The sequence below is a fragment of the Phocoena sinus genome, chromosome 5 (genome assembly GCF_008692025.1).
Source record: "Phocoena sinus isolate mPhoSin1 chromosome 5, mPhoSin1.pri, whole genome shotgun sequence".
Classification (NCBI taxonomy): Eukaryota; Metazoa; Chordata; class Mammalia; order Artiodactyla; family Phocoenidae; genus Phocoena; species Phocoena sinus.
The window spans coordinates 932,069-954,619 of NC_045767.1; the positions used below are offsets into that span (position 1 = coordinate 932,069).

The 22,551-nt window shown below is 54.8% G+C and overlaps 1 protein-coding gene and 1 long non-coding RNA gene across 9 annotated transcripts; one reads left to right on the forward strand and one right to left on the reverse strand.

Moving 5' to 3' along the window:
• The first annotated feature begins 284 nt into the window (after window positions 1-284).
• LOC116754059 lies at window positions 285-8,431 on the forward strand. Of its 3 annotated transcripts, none has more exons than XR_004349931.1 (3): window positions 285-950; window positions 4,620-5,889; window positions 6,242-8,431. It is a non-coding gene; the product is annotated as an uncharacterized LOC116754059 (long non-coding RNA). The 3 variants fall into 3 exon arrangements; XR_004349932.1 differs by lacking the exon at window positions 285-950 and adding an exon at window positions 2,553-4,499; XR_004349930.1 differs by lacking the exon at window positions 285-950 and having other exon boundaries at window positions 2,544-5,889.
• A 21-nt stretch (window positions 8,432-8,452) lies between these two features.
• Window positions 8,453-22,387, reverse strand: SLBP (stem-loop binding protein). 6 transcript variants are annotated; one of them, XR_004349929.1, is made up of 9 exons: window positions 22,219-22,385; window positions 21,997-22,113; window positions 19,162-19,266; window positions 16,792-16,851; window positions 16,357-16,494; window positions 15,644-15,793; window positions 14,545-14,626; window positions 8,826-8,979; window positions 8,453-8,512 (listed from the first exon to the last, which is right to left on the reverse strand). XR_004349929.1 is itself a non-coding variant. In XM_032632155.1 (8 exons), exons 1-7 carry the CDS (start codon window positions 22,275-22,277, stop codon window positions 14,573-14,575), a joined length of 792 nt encoding a protein of 263 aa, XP_032488046.1. In that variant the 5' UTR covers window positions 22,278-22,386; the 3' UTR covers window positions 8,549-8,979; window positions 14,545-14,572. The 6 variants fall into 6 exon arrangements, 4 of the variants coding, with proteins under 4 accessions (XP_032488046.1, XP_032488047.1, XP_032488045.1 ...); XM_032632155.1 differs by lacking the exon at window positions 8,453-8,512 and having other exon boundaries at window positions 8,549-8,979; window positions 14,545-14,735; window positions 22,219-22,386; XM_032632156.1 differs by lacking the exon at window positions 8,453-8,512 and having other exon boundaries at window positions 8,559-8,979.
• Between the last annotated feature and the right edge of the window lie 164 nt (window positions 22,388-22,551).

Here is a 22,551-nt window from a genome sequence, read left to right on the forward strand (position 1 = left end):
GCGCCTCAGAGGCAAGAGGACCGCGGCCGGCGCCCCCGCCCCCACGACACAAGCCCCGCCCCGCGCCACCGCCCCGCCCATCAGCTGGCCGGCACTCGCCTTCCCACAGCCGCGCCGCTCCGAGCGCATGAGAGGCGGGGCCTATGTCGTGGGGGGCGGTACCATCGGTCGGCGAATGGGCGGGGACTTACGGCGGAAGGGGCGTGGCTGGTGAGGCGGGGTTTCAGCCGAGGGGGCAGGGCCTGCGCATGCCGGGGCTTGTTTCCGCGGCGGGCGGGGCGAACGGCGCGTGCGCCGTGCTGGCCCCGGCCCCGGGGTCGGGGCTACACCCACCCACCTACCTGCGCGCCTGCGGGCGGTGGGCGTGAGCCAGTGTCCAGGAAGGCGAAGGCGGGCGGCGACGGCGACCTGAGGCAGCGGGAGGGCACGCTCGGCGCAGGGGCGAGTGGCCTCCCCGGCGCGAAGGGCTCGGCCCCGCCGGCGGCCCGGCCGTTCGGGGTCCCCACTCCCCACACCGTACGGCCCGGAGCCCTGGTTCGGCCTCGCCGCCCACCGCGCCCTGCCTGTGACCTGCTGTGTGACCTCGAGCAAGTCTCTTGCCTTCTCCGTCTCCCGGCGACCTCCGCCCTGTGCGACCGCAGGGCGGCAGGGGCTCAGAGGCCGTGGTTAGCGCTCCTGGCAGGAGAGAAGTGTGGGCCTTCGTCCGAGCACAGTGACGGCTGAGATCGGACCTCTGGGAGGTGAGGCTGGCGGTCAGGGGACTGGCCCTTGGAAGGGGCCCTGCCTCACCCTCCAGCCTTCCATCCTGGGGGCCGGCTGGGGTCCTGACCCAGGCCCACAGGCCCACTGGCCCCCGCAATCAGACCCGCCCTGCCGGCCCAGCTCAGGGGGCAGCTCTGAGGCCGGGCGTCTGCGTGGGCTTGTTTCAGACGAGATGGTTCATTAAACGGGTAAGGCAGGCAAACGCTCCTCACTCGTGGGAGGGGGGGGTCACTGGGGCTGGGAGAGACCTTAGGGACCCTGTGGTCCACAGTTCCCCCGCTTGAGTCTCCAGGCCCTGAGCTTTGTGCAGGTAGTAAGAAGGGTTCAGATGGGAAAGAGCCACCTGCCACCTGTGTGCTCACTCTTGGCCTGGGGGCAGGGGCATTGACGAGGGGGCTCCACGCTGACCAGGCCCTGCAGTGGGCCCTGAGGCCAGACAAATGCATGACAGGGATGGGGTGGTGGTTCTTTTAGGTGGAAAAGGGCGTGGCATTGGGAAGAAACCCCGAAGGAGGTGAGACTGTAAGCCTCCTGGGCATTCCTGGAGTTGGGTGTTGGGGGAGACATCAGGGATGTGGCCCCTGAGCGCCAGGCCAGGGCCTCCATGCAGTTTCTGGGCCTGGTGAGGCCTGTCCTATACAGGTTTTAGAGCCGAGCCAAGCCACCTGTCACCAGGACTGGCGGGGAAAGAGTCCCCCTGCAGGCACCTGGAAGAACTGGAGCCCCGGCATAGCTGGTGCAGGGAGCAGGGCCAGCGATAGATGGGGGCGGGGGGCACGGCAATGTGGGCGCCCAGGCCGCTTCCACGGGCATCCACACCGCCATCCTTTAATCCCCTCCAAGAGTCAAGCGGTGCTGGCCAGCTTCCCCGAGGACAAGTGGCTCTGTGATCCAGGACGGAGCAGGACACAGACACCTGGGGGCACCTGTGTGGGGGAGGGGAGCTGGGTCTTCTGCTGTAGCCCATCTGGACCCGTGATGACCACCTCCAAGTCACCAAGGTCACCTTTGTGTTTGTCAGAAGCCTCCGGACTGATTAAGTTGTATCCCCCTGCCGCTCAGCCCTTATTTGCATATTTACTGAAGGTTTCCAGTGGATCAAGAGAGGTAGTCTGTGCCCCATTAATGTCTCTCATTGGATTTAATGATTTCACATAAAACTGAAAAGCATCTCAGAACCCTCCTGCAACCGGGGACAAAGTTGTGGGGATGGAGTTACAGACCAGAGGTCCTTGCCAGCTCTTGCTGGCTCCGGCCGCTGTGGCTGTCCCATCAGGAGGGCTTGGCCCACACTAGTGCCCTTTGTCAGGCCTTGCATGGATTAGCCCGAGGGAGGGAAGGTGCTAGAACCGACCCTTTCAGATCGGGAGGCTGAGGCACAGAGCAAAGGGACTCGTCCCACCCCGGTGCTCATCGACTCCCTCTGCCGGAGCCTTGTTAGGAGTGAGGACGAGCCCCCTCAGCCTGTGACCCCGCCCAGAGCGGCCAGGGAGCAGCAGAAGGGGCACACCGCACGCCACGGTGGCTCTTGACCTCTGCTGGGTGTGGGAGGTGCAGGGGCACCCTCCAGGAGGCGGAGCTGGAGCTGCCTTAAAGCCAGCAGCGCTTTCACGCTTTCACCCAGGAGCCACAGGGCTGGGCACTGGGCACAAGGGCGGACGAGGGCAGATGCTCACTCTACAATGTGCCCTACGTAGGGGCCGTGAGGCCCGGGAACCTGCCACCGGCCGGAGACACCCACGCACAAAAGGTAGTAACTGGTGCCCAGCCGCGATGCACTGTGGAGCGAGCTAAGGAATACAAGGGCGGGTGGGCTGGTGGGAGAGCTCCTAATCTGGGCTAGGAAGGGCCTGGAGGGAGGGGACGTCCCTTGGGGGTTTAAAGCCCAGTGGAAGTGAGAGGAGGAGCAGGCAAAAGTCAGGAGGTGAGCCCTGGAAGGAGAGTCTCCAGGAGGCCCCTCTCGGCCCCAAAAGCCTGAGGGGACATCTCCACCCTCCACCCAGGGCCCTGCCCCGTCCCTCCCTGGCCTTCCTGGCCCAGGGTGCCCTTCGCTGACGCCCGGCACTCAGACTGGGCTGAGGAGAGAGCCTTTTAGACAAGCCTCTCTGGGTCCCCAGGGGCCTGGATGGCTTTCTGATGGGAGGGCGGGAGTGGAACCCCTCTTTTGACCCAGGGGCTAACCTCCAGTAGCGAGAGCCTACCCTGGGCTGCCCTGGCCTGCCGTCCACCAGTGTCCGCCTCTGGGTGTGGCCATCCTGTTTCCAGAGAGTCCTGGGTCCAGTCCTTCCCTTCAGGCTCAGCTCCCACTTCTCAGATAAGAAAACCGAGACCCAGGGAGGTTGTGACATTTGTGCCAGAGATGGGTCTGGAAACCGGCCGCTCCAGAGCTGGGGTCCGGGTCCTCCTCCGGCCCAGCACCAGCCTTGACAGCCACCGGGGTAGTCTGGACCGACGGGCTCAGCAAGTCAGGCAGCCCGACTCCGGGGTGCCACTCATGCACCTGAGCCACCTGGTGGCCCCGGGGCCTCCCTCCTTCCAGAGGGGTCTGCCGGTGCCCAGGCCCCGAGGTGCTCCGGGCTTCGCGTTGGGAGAAGGGCAAGCCAGCAGGGCCACTGCGAGGAGGCTGCGTGGGGTGGCTGAGTGTCCCTGTGGGGCGGGGGAGCTGCCCCCTGGCTGGGCCGTCGGGAAGCCCCAGGGGAGCAGCTGATGGTCAGAGCGGGGCCTCACGAGCAGGGCCGAGGGCAGGGGTGGAGCCGGTCATCGGGCCAGGGCGGCAGGAGGCCAGCACGGGGGCTCTGAGGAGGTCCAAGCAGAGACCACGGGCCAGGGCCGGGCGCTGGGGGCGGCGGTAGGACAGCCCAGCCCCAAGTCAGGGGTGGGCTTCGAGGAGCAGCACGAGGCGAGACAGACGTGCAGAGACCAGAAAAGGGGGTCACGGGCTGCCTGGGGCCGGGGCCAGGGCACAGCGGACGCGTGCAGGGCTCTTTGTGGATGTCAAAACGTTGACTGTGGCGAGGAACACGCAACTCTGTGGCCCTAAAAGCCACTGAATTGTGCACTTTGTGAACTGCACAGTCTGTGAACCGTTCTCAACGATGCTGCTTAAAAAAGAGAGAAATCCGGACGTAGGCAGCCTCCCCAGGGGGCTCGTCAGGGCCAGAGGCACACCCTCCCCCAGCCGGACCAGAAACGCTCCTTTCCTGGACCTTAGAAGCAGCTGACGGACCCTGGGGGCAGCGCCCAGACCCCATGGGAGCTCAGTCCTACCCGTTTCCCTACTCGGAGTCCCTTGGCATCTCTGATCCCAGATCCTCCATCCCTTTCCCTTCCTTTCCACGCAGTTGCAGAGCCGGACCACTGTGCCATCCCTGGAGTGGTCCACGGTCTGCACGTGGCTGCTGCGGGCCTGTGGGCAAAAGCCCAGCGCCGGCTCCTTCCTCTGGGTTTCCTGCCGACCGGCAGTCAGACCCCAGGGCTTCAGTCAGACTCAGCTTTGGTAACTGCCAAACTACAGGTGGTGCTGGGCAAGGCTGGGGCGGCTCAAATGCCTGGCTGTGTCACTTGGAAGTCTGAGTGGCCGTCCCAGGGGAGACACTCCACTGCCTTCTTTGTCACTGATCATTGGAGTCCTCGTGCAGACACCGTCCAGTGTGGGCCCTGCAGGGTGCAGCTTGGTCCGGTGGCCGCCGGAGAGACGCTGGGATCATCCCCTCCCACCACCGGCTCTCACGAGTGAGGTAGCTCCCACCAGCCTCCAGAAGTGGCCCATTTCTCTTTTTCCAAGGTATCATTCTGAACTCGTGAACTTAAACATTTTGATGGGTTTTAATCCATGGCATTTTTTATCCCCACTGAAGACCAGGTTGTCACAGTCTTGGCCAGTGAGGGGGTCTCTCCAAGCCACTGCCAGCTGCTTTGGACATGACGCTACTGGACCTCAACGCAAGGCCCCCGGCCTGATGCCGTGCCCAGGCTCGCGGTGGACACTCCTGCCTCATGCCTCGGACAGGCCGCTTCTGCAAGAGGCCCTCATCGTGAGAAATGCTATTTCAAGACGACGATGTGGGGCTTCCCTGGTGGCGTAGTGGTTGAGAGTCCACCTGCCGATGCAGGGGACGCGGGTTCGTGCCCCGGTCCGGGAAGATCCCACATGCCACGGAGCAGCTGGGCCCGTGAGCTATGGCCGCTGAGCCTGCGCGTCCAGAGCCTGTGCTCCGCAACGGGAGAGGCCACAACAGTGAGAGGGCTGCGTACAGCAAAAAAAAAAAAAAAAAAAAAAAAAAAGACCACGACATGGGGGCAAGGGATGGGCACTGCCAGGTTGCTTACTGTTTCTAGACCTTCAGCACAGAGCTAGAGGGAGATAAGGATGATATAGATATCGGTTAATATAGGTCACGTATAGATACACAATACATACATAGGATCTCTGGCAACCACTGATCTGCTCCATTTCTATAACTGTCTCTCCCCCAACGTTACACAGGAGGAAGAACATAGAACACAGCCTTTTAGGTTGACTGTTTCCGCTCAGCCTGACCCTCTGGAGATACGCTCGGGGCTGCTTGTCCTAACAGTCCACGCCTTTGTGATGTGGAGTATTGGGTGCTGGGGCCACCGAGGGTTTACCCTCACCCGACAAAGAACGCCGGGTCCTTACAGGCATGGCTGTTACAGGTGCGATGATGCCCTCGGGGCTCCCCGTGCGGCCCAAGACCCAGAGCTGTTCCGGAAGATCTTCTCTACTTTCGACGTGTGCACTCTTCTTCAGCACAGAGGACCACACAGGAGACGCGCCGTCTGGAAGATCCATCCCACAATTACTCATTCAGTTTTCCCAACAATATGATGGCTAAAAACATGAAGTGTTTTTGCACCTCTGCCCTCTCTCCCTACCCTCCTCCAGGCCGCTGCAGGCCCCACTCTCCCATCGCAGCCCTGCCGGCCCGGGCCCCGAAGTGGCTGTACGTGTGACACTGTCCTCGGTGCCCACGCTGACGCGTCTGATCACATCAGCTGCAGATCATTTTCCCGAAGATTCTCGGGAAGGGCTCACAGGAACAAGATCTCTGAATTCTGAGCTCTGCCACGTGGATGACAACTTTTCTGTGCCCTTTGTACTTGCAAGTGAGTTTTTTGGATATAAAATCCTTGGTGTACACTTTCTTCAAATATCTGAAACATGTTACTCCACTGTCTTCCGGAATAAAGTATTGTTGTCAAAAAGTATGATAGTCTAAAATCAAAAAATAGAATTTTTTTTAAAAAGTAAAAACAAAAATAAGAAAGTATGACAGCCTAATATTCTTTCCTATATAAGTAACATGCTTTTTTCAAGATGCCCAAGGGATTTTTTTTCTTTTCTCTTTAAAGTCCAGTAACTTTTCTAGAATGTGTCTGTGTTGGTCATTCTGAGCCAATATACCCGGGAACATGGTGTGCCCTTTCAGCATGTAATTTTGCCTCTTTTGTATTCCAGGAAAATTGTCACGAATGATCATCTCCCCCAGGATAAAGTCCTGCAAAACTCCAGTGCACTGTCGTAACCAGTGAGCGCCCATCCACACTGGGGGTGGCCTGGGCTTTGCTGGGCCACTGCCTGTAGAAGGACATGTGGATTGTTCTCGTCTGGGGCTGTTCCACACTCGACCGTTAGGAACATTCACACCCAGGTTTCTAGTGAACATGCGTTTTCAGTTCTGGGATAAATGCCCAGGAGCACAGTTACCGGCTCCGGTGGTAACTGTCCGAGTACCTTCCAGAGGGGCTGCACCACCTCCCCTGCCCGGTGTTCACCAGCCCTCGCTGTGTCCCCGCACTGACGTCAGCACTGGTGGCTGGTTCTCAGCCACGTTTCCCTAACGAGCAGTCTCGCTGGACACCTTCTCACACATCCTCTGCCCCTGTGTCCTCTCCGTGACTTGCCTCCCTCCTCACGCCCCCTGCTCCTCCTCTAGCTGGACTGCTTTTCACTGTGACTTTGGGGAGTTCTCCTTTATCCCAGGCGAACCCCTGTCAGATACGTCCCCCGAGCCCACCGCCTGTCCTTCCGCCCTCTCAGCAGGGCCTTGCCCAGAGCAAGTCTTTGAGTGGGATGAGGTCTTGTTTAACCATTTTCCCTTTGCGGCGCATGCTTTTGGTGTCCAGTCTAAGCACTGCCTCGCCCCAGAGCCCAGTTTTCTACAAGTTTTATACTTTTGCACTTTACACTTAAGTCTGCGGTCCGTTTTAAGTTAACTTTCATGTAATAGGAGACTGAGGTGCCGGCAGACGTCCAGCTGCCCAGCAGGGCCTCTCACGGCATGTCCCCAGGTGGCTCCAATGGCCCCTCTGCTTGAGGGTGGGCTGGCACCATAGCCCAAGACGGGACCCCCACCATGCCGTGTCTGCTGGCACTCTCATTTGCTCTGGTGAAGCAAGCCCACCTGGCAAGGAGTGAGGGCGACCTCTGGCCCATGGGGCACACACTGACCACAGCAGTGGACATGGCTCCTCCCTGGTCGAGCCTTCAGAGGACACCCCAGCCCCAGCCGATGCCCTCTTTTTTTTTAATATTTTATTTACTTATTTGGCTGCGCCGGGTCTTCTATATGGCACGTGGGATCTTTAGTTGTGGCAGGTGGGATCTAGTCCCCTGATCAGGGATCGAAGCCAGGCCCCCTGCACTGGGAGCGTGGAGACTTAACCCCTGGACCACCAGGGAAGTCCCCCCCAGCCGACGCCTTGACTGCAGCCCCTTGAATGCAAGGACCCGACCGAGCCACAGAAGCTGGGGGATAAGTACCGTCTTGTAAGCCACAAGTTTGGGGTGACCTGTTCCACAGCAGCAGGTAACCAACACGGCTCGCGCCGCCTGCCCGCATGGGTGGCAAGGCCCCACTTGGCACTCCCGCCCAGGGAAGGGAAGGGGCTTCCTCTGCCTTCTTCCTAAGGAGCACAGCAAGGGCACCGATGGCCACCACACCTGGAAAGCCCCTCAAGATCGCACACGCCACGTGCCCCTCGCATGGCTTGGCGTTCACGCAGGGGAGCGGCAAGCACTGGACTGGCTCCAGGGCCCCTCCCTGGGCAGACTGACCATCTCTAGGCCTCCAGGAAGCAGCTTCGATGCCCGTGTGTAGGGGGTGCCCACTTCCTAAGTGCCTGAGGCCCATCCCTGCCCTCCCGTCAGTGAAGGAGTTCGTGGACATGTGGGTTTTGTCGGCACCTTAAATGGGGCCGTCGTCCAGCATCATTAGCTCGCGGCATTCATTCTCTCCTCTAAGCCTCAGAGCCAGCCTAGGAGGTAGCTGCTACTGCTCCGGTCTTATCCACGGGGACGTGAAGGCCCCGTCACACAGCCGGAAGAGGCAGAGCTGGCACCGCAGGGCAGGGCCGCATCCCACATGCCACACGTTGAATGCGCCTGCGATGTGCCAGGCGACAGGCTCTGGCTACACTGTACAGGGTCGGTGCCTTTTGGAAGGTCAGTCACAGAGCCTCAGTGCCAGCGTCAGAGGCTTTGCTTCTTCCACCCTACACTGAGGGAGCATTTTTCCGGAAAACTTCACGTGCATCTTCGAAATGTGAGTTTTCCAAAGTGGCTTTGATCCCATTAAAGTCTGCACGTTACAAAGCAAACAATGACAACAGAGCAACAAAACTCCAAAATAAAAAACCCTCAAGACTCTTTTGTTTTGTTTTGTTTTTTGGTCACGCTGCGTGGCATGCAGGATCTTCATTCTCCAATCAGGGATCGAACCCGAGCCCCCTGCAGTGGAAGCACTGAGTCTTAACCACTGGACCGCCAGGGAAGTCCCCCCTCAAGATGCTTAAACGTAAAATATACAGACTGACGATCGAAAAGGCACACGTCCCCCCCTCCCCCCGACCCAGGTTCCAAGAAGACACATTAACTGCAAGGTACTTCCGGTTTGTCAAGTAGCGTCACATGACTCTACCTGAGCGGCTTTTCGAGTTTGCCTACACAGGCAACCACGCTCCTGTAACCCCTCCGTTAACTAGAAGAGCCACCCACACGGGTGGAAGAGCAGCCTTTTGGTTCAGGTGGGCTGCTGACTCACCTGGGAGGATCTGTCACCATCTTCCTCTCAGAGGCGGAGGGACCAGCAACCTGATGTCAGGATCCCGGCGGGCCAGCAGGAGAGGACGACATCACGGCACAGCAAGGAAGCGAGTTGGGGATGGACGATGACAGCCCTGATAAGCTGCCCACATCTGCACTCAGGAAACAGGAAAATGAACCTCCACTGGGAACGAGATCGCGACCAGCCTGGCACCGTGCAGAATTAATCATGCTGGACAAACGTAATGGAGTTCTGACACCTCTGGGTTCAACGTACGAGACTCAAGAATAAAGACCCCTCAGCCCCAGCCAATGGGCTCCTTGTTACACTCACACGGAAGAACCAGCTTACGTTAACAGCACTGAAGAGCAAGAACTCAAGCCTGAAGACTGATGTCCTTGGTGCTTAAGAGCATTCTAAGAATGTAGGTGTGAAGCAAAAGCCAGTAGCCGGGGTGATTCTTCCAGAACCTGAGTCAGATATCATGGCCCCTGCTCAAGAGCCCCTGGCTGCCCACCCCAGACTGCACCCGTCACTCCCTGCTCCAGCCAGCCTAGCCTCCTTGCCCACTACTTAGGGCCACCGCAGTCCACGCTCTGGCCACAAATGATCTACGGCCTTCCTGAGGCCCCCAAGTCTCATTCTGCATCAGCACCAGCCCGACGTCCCGATCCCGTCACAGGAATAGGCTCTGATGGAGGACTCCCCCAAACACAGCTCCTGGGGTGAAGGTCCTCTCGGTCTGAAGAGAGACGACTTACGTGCGCTCTGTCCCCAGGACCCGCCACACACACACCAACATACGATGGGCCAAGCCTGGGGTAACTGCTTCGGCCGCTCCTGTAGGGGCAGGGGGTACGGGGGGAGGGCTGGGCAGGTCTCAGTCCTGCTGCATCGGTGACTCTCCACGCCTCTGGGATCCACCTGTGAATCACGCTCCCTTTTCCATGAAACGCAGCCTGTGTTCGCAGCTGTGTAGTTTCTTCAACCTGCCTCCTGACACTAGAATCTTGAGGCTCCAAAGGCCTCTTTTCATTCTATACTGCCCGTCCATTTCAGTCCAAGCTGGCAGTGTTTCTGCCAATACGATTCTTTCGAAAGCTTTCTGAGTCTCCTGTGACTCTTACTGCGGTTCGATTCATTAGACAAGAGCCACACGCACAGGTCTCCTCAAAATAAGCCCTTCTCTGCCTTGGGCTACTGGGGGACATAAGCTTCTTAGACGTCCTGTTGTCTGATACAAAGGCTCTCGAACTTCCGAGGTCCTAACCAAGCATTTGACAGCCACGGCCTCAGCTTCACTGCAGACCCGTCTCCCCCGGCATCCTCTGGGTTTGATCTTCGCTCTGAAGCCGTTTCTTCACGTTCACCTTGCTTGCCACCCAGGAAGGTGCACATAACTGAGACCACAAAGGGCTCCCCCCATTCCCGCAATTAAACAGCCCTTCCCTGTGTTCTCGCCTCTCGGAATGAGCCGTGGGAAGTCAGAGGCAGCTCCGAGGGTCTGCCTAGAAACCCTACCGGCCCATCCAGGCCATAGGTCAGTGTTTTCCACCACCCTGTGCACAACAGGGCTGCCAGCGGTCACTACGCAGCAGGGGTCCACTTTGCTTCGGTTCCCAGTGTTCTCACCCGTCCTGGGCAGCCTCCTCCAGGCCCCGAGGCGTCCCCTGCCCCCCTTCACAGCTCTTGTCTTTCTCAAACAGGCTCCAGCCCACACCAGCTGCCAAGCCTCTCCCATGTCGGAGCACTGCTGGGGTTCTGTACACCATATTCCTACCCCAGGGCCTTTGCACTTGCTGCCCTCTGGGGTGAATGCCCCCGCCCCACCCCAGCAGCACATCTCTGCTCACACACCACCTAATAGGGCATCTCCCAGCCGCCCCCTGCCCTGCTTCGCTGCCCTCCTACCCTGTAACCTGACACCATATTTGCTATCTTCTGTCCCCAAGAGCGTGAGTGCAGACTTCAGGGCACCCTGTCTCCTGTGTCCCAACATCCACGAGGCTGCCTTACATACTACAAGCTCAACACATGTGTGAAGCCAACAGGAAGGGCCTCTGGCCTTTCAAAGCACCTTGAACAAAGTGACCGATGCCCACCCCTTGCTTAAAGGGAGCTCAGCATCACTTCAAGGGGGTGTCCACAGGGCACGAGCTGCCAGGGGCTACGCGTGCCGCTGTGGGTGGGGCAGCCCCTCAAGCGGGCCGTCGGCTCTGGCGTGGACTGCCCGGCCCTGGTCTGTCTCAGGACACAGGGAAAGGCCCTGTCACCCCAGCTGCCAACCAAGCAGCAAGCCGAGGCCCCTGGCTTCCTAGTAAGTCTGTGGGCACACACTCCCTTTAACCAGGAAAGCCTGGATCCAGGGAAAGCACACACCGGGCCCACCGCTGACACCAGGTCTGGACCCGGCTCCAGCCCAACCAAGACCCCAGGCCAGAGCTGCAAACCTATCAAAATGTAGGGCTCCTCGCCGGGCAGGGCGGGGCCACAAGCCCGGGCACGACGCTCCCACCACTGCGTGCCACCCTCCCTGGGCACAAGCCAAGGGCAGGAATCACCACAGCAGGCAGCCTATCTGGCAAGGTAGTAAGTCAGTTAAAGAAGGTCCTTTTTATTTTTGCAATGTCATTCCATACAAAAGCAACAGAAACATAACAGTCTTAACAAGAAGTTTACAATTGAATATTTGAACAGAAAATCTGTACACATTATCATTTACAGCAATTGTACACGGTAAATTAACTGACCATAAAAAAATGTTCTTTCTAAATCCTTCTGCTGTCTTAACTCTTGGAGTAGTATAGGTAGAAGGGCTACTGAGTGCTATTTACAAGTACCAAATTAAGACCGTATAACTTACATAAACCCCATTAACCTACCAGCTCAATTTAATATCTGACTATTCAGTGCTCTGTACGAGGAAAAAAACCCATCTTGACATACTGACAAACGGCCCAAACCCTAACCCTTTCCATAGATATTAAAGGTATCTGATTATGAGAACACTCGGCCAGATACCAGTGAAGAAGACCCCGTGAACATATGCTGAAACCCAAACCAGCCCTCTGACAAGCAGCAATTAACGCCTAAAAAACTTGTGGAAAACCAGTTACGGTACACTTGTCAGGTTAACTTCAAGGATGTGGAAATTAAACAAGATTGTTGCAAGATTGCCTCGAGTTCAATCTTCCTCGGATTTAGTTCCATTTACAATTTAAAACATGCAAAATGCATTCCCTATACACAAAATTAACGTTTCTTAAGAAAATAAGGCAAGAACATCCATTCACCAAGAGACTGTACACTGGGACAGAAACCCCCAGTTACAAAGGCAGGACGCATGCTTGGTGGGCCACCCCGCCCGGGGAGGCAGCGCTGCTCCCAGGGGCCTCCAGGTGGCGCCGGTTAGCTCATGGCTGAGAAGTCTTTCAAGGGTTCAGTTAAACAGGCTTCCAAGTCAAACTCATCCCCCGCGTGGCAGTCCACGTGCCTAACTTTCGTAGGGGTGCCACAGTACATGTCCTAGAAAACAGAAGCACGGTCACAGCCGGTCCCTCGGGCACACTGGACTTGCTGCTGGCGGTGCTGAGCAGGGGGCTGAGCGCCTCCCAGGAACGCAGGACATGCCCGGGAGAGCATCCAGCAGATACTGACCGCCAAGCTTCCCTTCAAGCATCTGTCAAACTCCCACCCCCCGCCCCCGCCCCATGAGTGACCAAGTGACCTTTAAGGCCCCTGAGCCACAGCCGCTCACGCCTAACAGGAGCCACCGTGTGGACGGGACACGCCACCGTGGCTCGTGAAGCAATCACGTCACACCGCCGAGCACTTGGCGCTGGCACTGGGCTGAGGACCGCCCCACCTCACCCCCAAAACGGGGGCCAAAAGGTTCCACCTGAATCTAATCCTCAAGGAGACGGTACGACAACTCCCAACTGAGGAACACCCTGATTCATAAAAACGGGCCTGAACCCTTCCAAAGAGGCCAGCATCCCGGGGGAAAGCAGGAAGACTATTCCAAACTAAAGGAAACTTAAGAGACATGGCAATTAAACGTGTAATCCTTGATTAAATTCTGGGCCAAAAAAGAGAAAAAAAGACCCGTGACAAGGACATTATCGGGACAACCGGGAAACCTGAGCGCGGCCTGGTCACGAGGTAGCCGTGTTTTACCACGGCTGCGTTTCGTGAGCACAGCAGTGAGGCTGTGGTAGTGGCCGGTGCTCGGCGGCGAACGCGCTGCTCCCAGGTGCCTCGGGCTCGAGCAGTGCAGGCCCGAGCCGGGGGGCTCCGCTTCGCCACCCGGCCTTCTCTCCTGTCCCCCGAACGTCCCGCCGGCTCCCACCTCTCCTCAGCGCCCCAGGACCCACCCCCCGTCAGGACCGCTGCCTCTGATCTTCAGGGCCTGGCCCCCGACCCGCCCGTGCAGTCGCCACCCCCTAACTTGTGTGACCACGAGCGGCACATTCAGACTCAGCTTCTTGAGCCGGGACAGCGGCCACTCTTAATGCACACCAAGGATACCACGTGCTGAGATCGTCGTGGGTTTTAGTCCTGCCTGCGTATAAATACCCACAAAACTGGGATCATCCTGTGGTTAGGTGTCCTGTTTCTATTTATCTTGACGACTTTCCACGTTATCGGTCTTCAGAAACAATCTGGAGTAGCTGTATTTCTTATGAATGTAATTTTGTCATTCCTCTCTCTTGGACGTTAGTGTTACTTTTTTTTTTTTTGGCCACGCGGCTTGCGGGATCTTAGTTCCCCGATCAGGGACTGAACCCAAGCCCGCTGCAGTGGAAGCGCTGAGTCCTGACCACTGGACCTCCAGGGGAGTCCCTGTGTTACTTCTAACACCTCGAATAGTCACAAAGAGTATGTGGGATGCAGATGGTCCCCAAGACTGGAAGGGCACGTCCCAGGCTTATCAGGGTGACACAGATGGAAGGCAGGCAGGAAAAGGCAACTACGCACTTTCATTTTATATGTTCCTGAGCTGTTCAGATACAGTACAGGTTGATCTTCTATAAAGCATGAGTTTTTCAAACAAATATTTATGAGTTCTAGTTTCTAACCTGTTTTTTTACTTAATGCGCAGAATATTTCCACATGTAAATACTGGGGCCGTCTCTTTTAAAATAACGAAGGGATCCTTTCACTGTAAAGTGCTGCTGTGCATTTGGCTTGTATACGTGCAGAGAAGTCTGGAAGAACGTGCACCCAACCCGTAACTAGAGAATTAGAGACGAGGCAATTCTGTACGTCGCTTTTCATCTTTGGAGGTTTTTTCTTCCGAAAACACGTAATTTTTTAAAATTGGCAAATGTGGGGAAACCCCTAGGCCCAAAGCATTCCTCCACTTATAACAACTAGCAGATGATTCCTATACTAGCAATTCACCAGAACTAGACAGCCTAAAATTAAAAATAGTGACAAAGCCTGTGAACCGGAGAAGAAAAGGCCTTTTACTTTTAAATGAAAATGGTGGTACTGATTAGTTGGATTGAACCCAAAATCTAAAATAAGGCCACTACCTACGAACTCCATCAAATCTGACACTTCAATAAAGTCAGAGAAAGGGGTAAGGAGCCCCTTTTTCATAAGTATCAGAATCAAATTTCAGATTAAACCTCAGTTTTCAGAGGGGCATACGTTGTCAACAATTAACCTGTAACACTGACGCGCAGAGATAAAACAAAGGAAAGGTACTTACAAAGTTATCCTGAGAGCTCGTCCGGGACTCAGAGCTGCTCTCCGCAGATTCCGTCTCCATCTCCCCGAGGTCTACAGGACGTCTGTGCGGTCAGAACAAGCACGTCAGTCACCACGGAACAGAGCCAGGAGAAGGCAAACGCCACCACGGTCTCGCTGCCCGTGAGCACTGACACACATCTCCTCTGCTCCCTGAGGGACCCACCAGCTTTCAGCGACTCCCCATGTGCCAGACGGACCCTCTGCCCGATCACCTGGCAGAGGTAAAGCAGGCCCTGCAGGCAAACAGGTCCACCGGCTCGGAGCGCACAACCACCTGCCCGCTCCTGCCCATGGCCCACTATCTGTACACACCCACAGGCATCCTTCCAAGTAGGAGCGTCAATAACAGAGCCCAGTTTTGGGGGGAGACAGACGCTGTGACAAGCCATACTACACACCATCACTCATCTGTCCAATTTCCTACCCATAGACAGAATGGGACAATAGTGACACCGGGAAAAAAATCAGTGTGTGTCTGTGAGGCCAAACTTCTTTCTAAAGAATTTCCCTAGCACAAAGCAGAAACTCCAACACTTGAATGAATAAATGTGTCTCTGAGGGCAGGAGAGTCTCAGGTCGAAGGAGCTGAGAAGAGAGGCCGCACAGACAAGTCTCTCCACCTCCGCACTCAACCGGCATCCCGACCACGTGGCAGAAACTCAGGCCTGAGACCTTTCCAACTAGACACAGTTTAAAAAGATAAAAGCCTTCCTTAGATTAAAAAAAAGACCTTTCATGTTTATAGCTCAACATAAATTACTCACATGCTTTTTAAAATGTTATCTTAAAAACAAACAAACCCCACATATCTCTAGGTTTCCTAAGATGAGTCTGTCCGAGCTACAGACAGTAAAGCCAGCCCAGGAAGCACACCCCTCCCTCCAGCCTCTCCCGGAGCCCGCCTAGCCGGCTTTATACACTCGTGCAGAGAAAAAACACACACGAAGCTGTGACCACAGGCGGACGTTATGCACGATAACCTGCCACACAGTGACAGAGCCACTGCGATCACCGCCCGAACTGCAGACACGGAGGACGAGAATGCGATAAAGACATACATTTCTTGCAAATCACATCCTTCTTCCGCTGGAGGATCCCAAAAATGCAGAGCCACCTTCCAGAGTTTGATCTGCTGGTCCCACGATCGTCGACTATACTTCTTGAATTTGTTGGGGGTTTTGGGATGAATGCCAGGCTGTCGAAGGTGCCTACCGGGACAGAGGGATTATCCTGGCACACACCATCCACATTTGCAGGTGAGCTTAAAAGCACTACCTCTCTGCCTCTGCTTTCCTTCGCAGTCCATGCCCCAGAATAGGACATCTGCACTTCAATCCTGCCAAGCAGCTGGTACACTCTCTAAAGCTCCCTTTGTATCTTTGCGTGCGTGGGGGGAGGGGGGATGCTGCTTACACAAAACAGGGCAAGACTCATATCTTTCTCTAATGAAATCTGCACAATCTGTAACTTGAACTTTACATTTTCCCATCATGTGTTTTAATAATCTTACATTTACAAGACAGCTATGAGTCCTGAGAAATGAAATGTCATCTAACATTCTAAATTATGAAAATGTTATTTATCTTCACGTCCTTGGTTTCTCAGTCACCAACCCATTCTTCTTTATTTATGTAAGTGCCTGAAAGTCATTAATAATTAATAGTACACTTCTTAGCAGAACTAGGCCCAGAATCAGATTTACCACCAAAGCAACTCTTTAGATGGCAATGCCACATGACTTGACCAGGACATGCTGGCGAAACAAGACTACCTTGGGACTTCTTTAATATAGCGATCGTAGGCAATGGTGTTCTTCCCATAGTTGATCTGCTTCTGTCTCCTCATCAGGACACTTTCATCGGTCTCTAAGTCGGCTGGCAATGCTGACATAGACTCCTTCGAATCCGAACTGAAGAAAATGAAATGCACGGCACAAGCCTCACTTACAAGATCACGACGTAGGAAAACGTCTGAACACGATACAGGAGTATCTGTGCTCTGGATTCCAAACCATACTAACCCCACGACAGTCCAGGATCTTTGAATATATGGGAATTTAGTACACGATAGATACACATTTCTAATCAGTGAAGAACAGAAAAACAGTAAATGCTACTGAGACACTTAGCATCTCATGTTCAGGTTTTTTTCATTAATAAACTACAGATCTATTAAATTAAAAAAGAAATAATTACACAGCATTTACCTTCCTGATGATGATTTTCTCTCTCTTCCAAAGTCATTTATCAGGAGTTTCCTTTTATATCTGAGAGCAAAGTAAATGTTGCTGTTTTTAAAAAGGTATAGAAATGAACACAAAGCTTTTAGAGCTAAGAGAGCCACAGGGAACAAAGCCTCCCTGAGACTGCGGTCTGGTAAGTGGATTAAGTAACAAACAGTAGGTGGCTTCTTTTATTTTCAACCTCCCTCAATCACCTTTGAGGCAAAGATAAAGGTTACATGCCAAGATCATACAAGGTGCTTAAAACAACCAGGTTCTAAAAAAAAACTACTGCCACCAGTTAAGTAGTGAGACCCAAACGACATAGAAATTTACATCCCTCTAACCCGGAAGGCTTTAGAAAAAAATAAACATGAGTTGAGATACAAAGCTTTTATTTCTAATACCACGATTACTTATTAATGAGACGTGTGCCTGTTGGGACTACTCACCTTCTTAGAAAGACTGCACACCTTCCCCCCTCCCCCCATCCCTTGTGGATTTCACCGGGCATTTGCCTTCTATCACAGCAATGACCAACACCCAACTTTGCAAAAGTACGTCACCAAAAAAGCATAGTGCAATCTAACGTGGAAACCGCGAACCACCTCTAGCTAGAAGCTCACGCAAGTGTCTAAAAGATGTCACGTATCATGGTGCCGCCTTCCAAATCTAAATTCTCAACCTTCCCCAAGTTTGCTGGGGCACCCCAGTGAAGCCTGGATACCAGGAGATAATGAACCACTCCCTGAGAACTGCGAAACTAGTCCCTGAAATCATTTTCTGTAGAATTTCATTCTTTCTGGAACCCCAGTTGAAAAGACTGGCTTCAGGTATGACTAAAACCCATTTTCAAATTTTCAGGCCACTGGTGTAGTGTGTGCTAGCCTCCTTGGCATACAGTGAGCTGAATTCTTACCTCCCCGCTTCCTGGTGGGAAGTAAGACAGACCACCATCATCAAAAGCTCACATCACTTGGGTCTTATCAAAAGCAGCAGCTTTCCATCAGAAAGGGTGTGATCCACAGAGCGGCCCAAAACAGTGCTCTGGACAAGATCAGGCCTGCTTTGCAAGGTAGGACAATTTTCAGAAAGGAACAAAGAGGGGTCCACCAACAGGAAGGTCAAGACAAACAGGGGTCTCCCTGCAGCACGTAAGAGCTGCAGACAGTCCCCAGCAAAAGGTGACACTGGGGGTCCAGATACACAAGGACATGATGAGAACTGTTATAACCCTTGAGCAGAACACAAAAACTGCATAGACCCAGTCAAACAGCCTACCGTTACAGCTGGGAAAAATCAAGATCTATATAAACACGAGAACTCATTCAAAACACTGAAGCCCACGGCTGTCAGCTCCAGTTCACCCTTCTACCCAGGCATCCTACTCACCCACACACGTGCATTCTAATGTCTGAAAGGAATTAAGTGGTCACAACCAACCCCCACGTGTGTCCGAGCCTTTCCAAAGAAGGCAGCTCTGGGCTTCCCTGGTGGTGCAGTGGTTGAGTCCGCCTGCCGATGCAGGGGACACGGGTTCATGCCCCGGTCCGGGAAGATCCCACATGCCGCAGAGCGGCTGGGCCCGTGAGCCATGGCCGCTGAGCCTGCGCTCCGCAACGGGAGAGGCCGCAACAGTGAGAGGCTCGCGTACCGCAAAAAAAAAAAAAAAAAAACAAAGAAGGCAGCTCTAAATACCATTGACCACTGCAGAGGGGGAGGAAGCAGTCTGGCCCTGCTTCCCTGCTGACAATGAGGACATATTTTCTCATCAGAATTAAGAACAGACTCTTGGTTCAATATACTTCAATTAATTTCGAGCCACAACATTTTAACTCAACGTTCATTCCCTGGGTTGGATGGCATCTATCAAAGGGAAGAAAGGCCCCAAAACACCAGGGAGAACGTAATCCAGGGGGGTGAGCAGTGGTGAAGGATGCATCACTGAGGAAGAGGAAGTGGCTTGGAGTCGAACTTGAATACACAGCTCTGGGTACGACTGCAAGGGGTTCACAGACCCCAAGTCAGGGACCCGTCCCCGCACGCACTCTGGCATTTCTGAGCTGTTAGCAGCGCCACCTCCCACTTACTGCCACCCTGGAAGGACAGCCGCAAGACACCGGTTCTCAAATTTCAGTGAGCAGACTCATCTGAAGGGCTTAAGCCAGGGCTGGGCCCCACCCAGTTTCCCATCCAGCAGGCCTGGGGTGCGGCCTGAAAACCTGCATTTCCAACAAGTTCCCAGGAGCTGCTGACGTGGCTGGTCTGGGGCCCACCACTCTAAGATATGCCTCAAATTTAATATATAATTTAAAACACCAGAGATAACATTTCAAACTGGCCTGAAATGCGTACCTTGCAATTTCTTTGTTAACTCTAGTCCTCATTTCATCTTCTTCGACTGCACTTGCCCAGTCTGAACATCTAGAACGGGGCTTAGGGCCTTCGGGAGTGGTAAAGCTGCAATAAAAGGAAAACGCACATTTGAACCATGACACAACTTTCAGTTTCCTTTCAAACCGCGCATCAGGAAATGCTCTGAGGCTGTTTGGAGAGTGCCAAGAAAACGGGCTCCAGAGAATCTCTGCTCCATGACTTACTGGCTCACCGAGTTCAGGCAATTCGTCTGAAGCCTCCTGGGCTCTGTCTGTTAAACAACTTCTGTGTGCCAGTGCAGGGGAAAGGCGACAGAGTCAACAGTTATCATCGGCACCAAGAAGTGTACCTACCTAGTACAACTTCTTTTATTTACAAAAAGAGGGTTTTTTTTTTTCTAGGATTTTAAAAAGACTTCAGCTAATACATTTTTAGAGCTAAGCAGAGTGACCAGCACCTAACAAATGTGGCTACTATTTACTTCTAGATGCGCACAATTAATGGCTCAGGATCTATCACATCATAATTAAAATGGGGGAGATAAAAATGTACTTCAGAGTTCTTACTGCATTAGGACTTAGTCTACAGGTAAAGGTGCCCCCTAGAGTTGGGTTAAATTTAATCTAGAAGCTCAGTTCTATCTAGGGCTCAAGGAAATCTTTAGTCAAGTTCAGGCAATTTGAACTTGACGCCAAGAACTCTGGCAGTTAGAATTGTTGCCACATCTGTTAGTTAGAGATTAGATGTAAACTTACATTTTACTTTTTCCTCCTCAACTTTCTACTGGCCATCACTGGTATATCAAAGTGGAAACTAACTGCAACTGCGTCAGTAAGCGACTTTATACATTCTAGCTGGAAACCCAATGACATGCTTCAAAAATGCAACAGCAATAACGAAAAAGTAATCCCTTTACGTAATTATCATTTCTCCCCTTATAATTACTCCACCCACAGAAACTCAAATTGGATCCGCAAAAATAAATTTCCACAGTCTAAATATGGTTGGCAGGGTCTGAAATCAAATTAATGAACAAATTAAAATGACTCAATGACTGTATGGTAGATACAGAAGAGAACCAAATGGAGGCCTGTCTAGGGTTAGACGTCAACATCCTCACTAGTGTTATCAAGAAGTCCAGGTCTGGGTTTCCCAGCCGTGACAGATTCCTGAATTTCTAAAAGGTGCTTACAAACGACCTTTCACTCCATCTCCTGTTTGGTAGCTTGATAAAAACTACCTTGCGTGGAACTAAAATTCATTTCTTAGATTAGGCAAATTATATTCACCAACTCACCCTATCTTAGGACAAGAGTACTTCTGGAAAAGTGCTCAAGTAGAAAACAAAGCCTATTTTACACGATGAGCTAACGTCCCTCCAAAGGAACCAGTTCTTGCACCCGTGGAGACGTAAGTGGCTCCACTCACCATGCGCCCCGTGTACTCCCCGCTGCCACCACAGGGGGTTGTGGGAATAAAAGCACATGCACAGAACGAAGAGCAGGGGCAACGTGCCTAGGACGGGGCATTCCTGTCAGAAGAAGGAGGCCTACGGGGTTGCTGTGAGCCGGAGGAGGACACAAAGGAATGCAAAGCAATGTAAGGATTTAACACCTCGTCTGCAGCTAAGACAGAGACCACCGCAGGGCTCAGAGCAGGAACTCAGAGATACCATTCGATCACCTGTTCTTCACATCTAGCCCCAGGGCTGTGAGGGCCTCTTCTCCGTTCCCATCTTTTCCCAGGTAGTCTCAAATCCCAAATCTTTAAAAGCCACGTATATGCTAATTTAACATCTGCGCCTCCCGACCAGACTGTGAGATCCCGCCCGCTATTTCCTCAACATCTCCTCTTTACTCACCTGAAAAGCTTCTTAAGCCTAATCACCAACTCCTTCCCCAGAGCAGGTCTGCTCCACCCCCATCCTCTTCATGGTGGCAAAAGATTCCACAAATAAGGTCTCCAGGCCAAAAAGCTAGTCACCCCTGAACTCCTCCCAGCTCCCACCCCTAACCCATCAGTAAGTACTTGACCTTGGCAGCTGTGCCCCGCACCCCTCGCCCTCCTCTCCGCGGGACCCCCTCCCATCTCGTCCCGACAGGGGCCTTCCCTGGCCACGCTGCCCTTCACCGGCCGCCCCCTGCGCGTGCTCTTCAGCCGCTCCGTCTCTGAGGCCCTCGTCTGACTCGCTGACCCGTGTCAGGGTGCAGGCAGAACAAAAAGGAAATCTAGGTTGACACGGCATCTTGGCCTCCCCGACACACTGCTCAGCCCAGAAAGCACTCAAGTGAGCGCGTAAACACGTACATGCTGCGACCAAGACTCGCCAGAAGGGAAGCGCCTAGGGAGCGTCAGGGTAGAAAGAGGGGCGTGGAGCCGAAGTCTCGGTTTGCATCCTGGCGCCCACCTTCTGTGACTCTGCTGTTGACACCCAACTTTTCTGAGCTGACTCTTTTAAGGGTCAGCCTAACTGCTCTGGAAGTTCTAAGTTCGTGGTGGCCCCCAACGCCATCCCTGGAACACAGCAGGGCTCGCTGACTGAGACTGAGCCCGCTTTCTGTTGACACCCGTCACTGAGACACCTCACGGCCGTACTGTGAGGCACAGGTGCCGGGACTAGTCAGGGGTGGTGACCCAGAGCCATCCCCACTAGTCACGGGTAGTGAGACAAAGGCACCCTGGACTAACCGGGGTGGTGACCCAAGGGCGCCCCGACTAGTCGAGAGTTGTTGGTGACCCACGGCACTCCCTAGTCAGTCGGGTGCGGGGGACCCCACCCCCCGCTCCGGACCCCGACGGCCGCGCCGGGCCCACCTGTCGGGTCTGCGGTCGCCCGGCGGCCTCGAGGGGCCCTCGGCGTCCTCCGGCTTCCGGCGCCTCCCGTCGGCCGTGCGTTTGCGTCCGAGGCTCCATCTTGAGGCGGGCGGCGGGCTGGCGACAAGACACCATGTCAGGGCGGGGAGGCCAGGGACCCCCGCCCGAACCCCGCCCGCCGCTCTCCAGCCCGGGAGCCCCCCGCGCGCGGCCCGGCCTCACCTGGCGTCGCCGTCGCGGCGGCTCCCGCACCCGTGGGGACTTCGCGGCCGGCAGGCCATGGCGACGCGGCGGGCGGGATTGTGGGGGACTGGGGTCCGGCGGTGGCGGCGGCGACGGCGGCGACTTCGGCGACTTCCCCTTCTCGCGACGCTGACTGAGCGCGCCCCGCCCCCAACAGCCTTTATGAGCCGCCGCCCCGCCCCCCGGGCTCCCGCGCGCGCCGGGCCGGTCGAGACCATCGGGCCCGCTCCGGGGGGAGCCTCTCGGAGGCGCGCGCCCCGCAGGCCGTCCAGGCCGGGCCGGGAGCCGCGAAACAGCTGCCCCGCGTGCTGC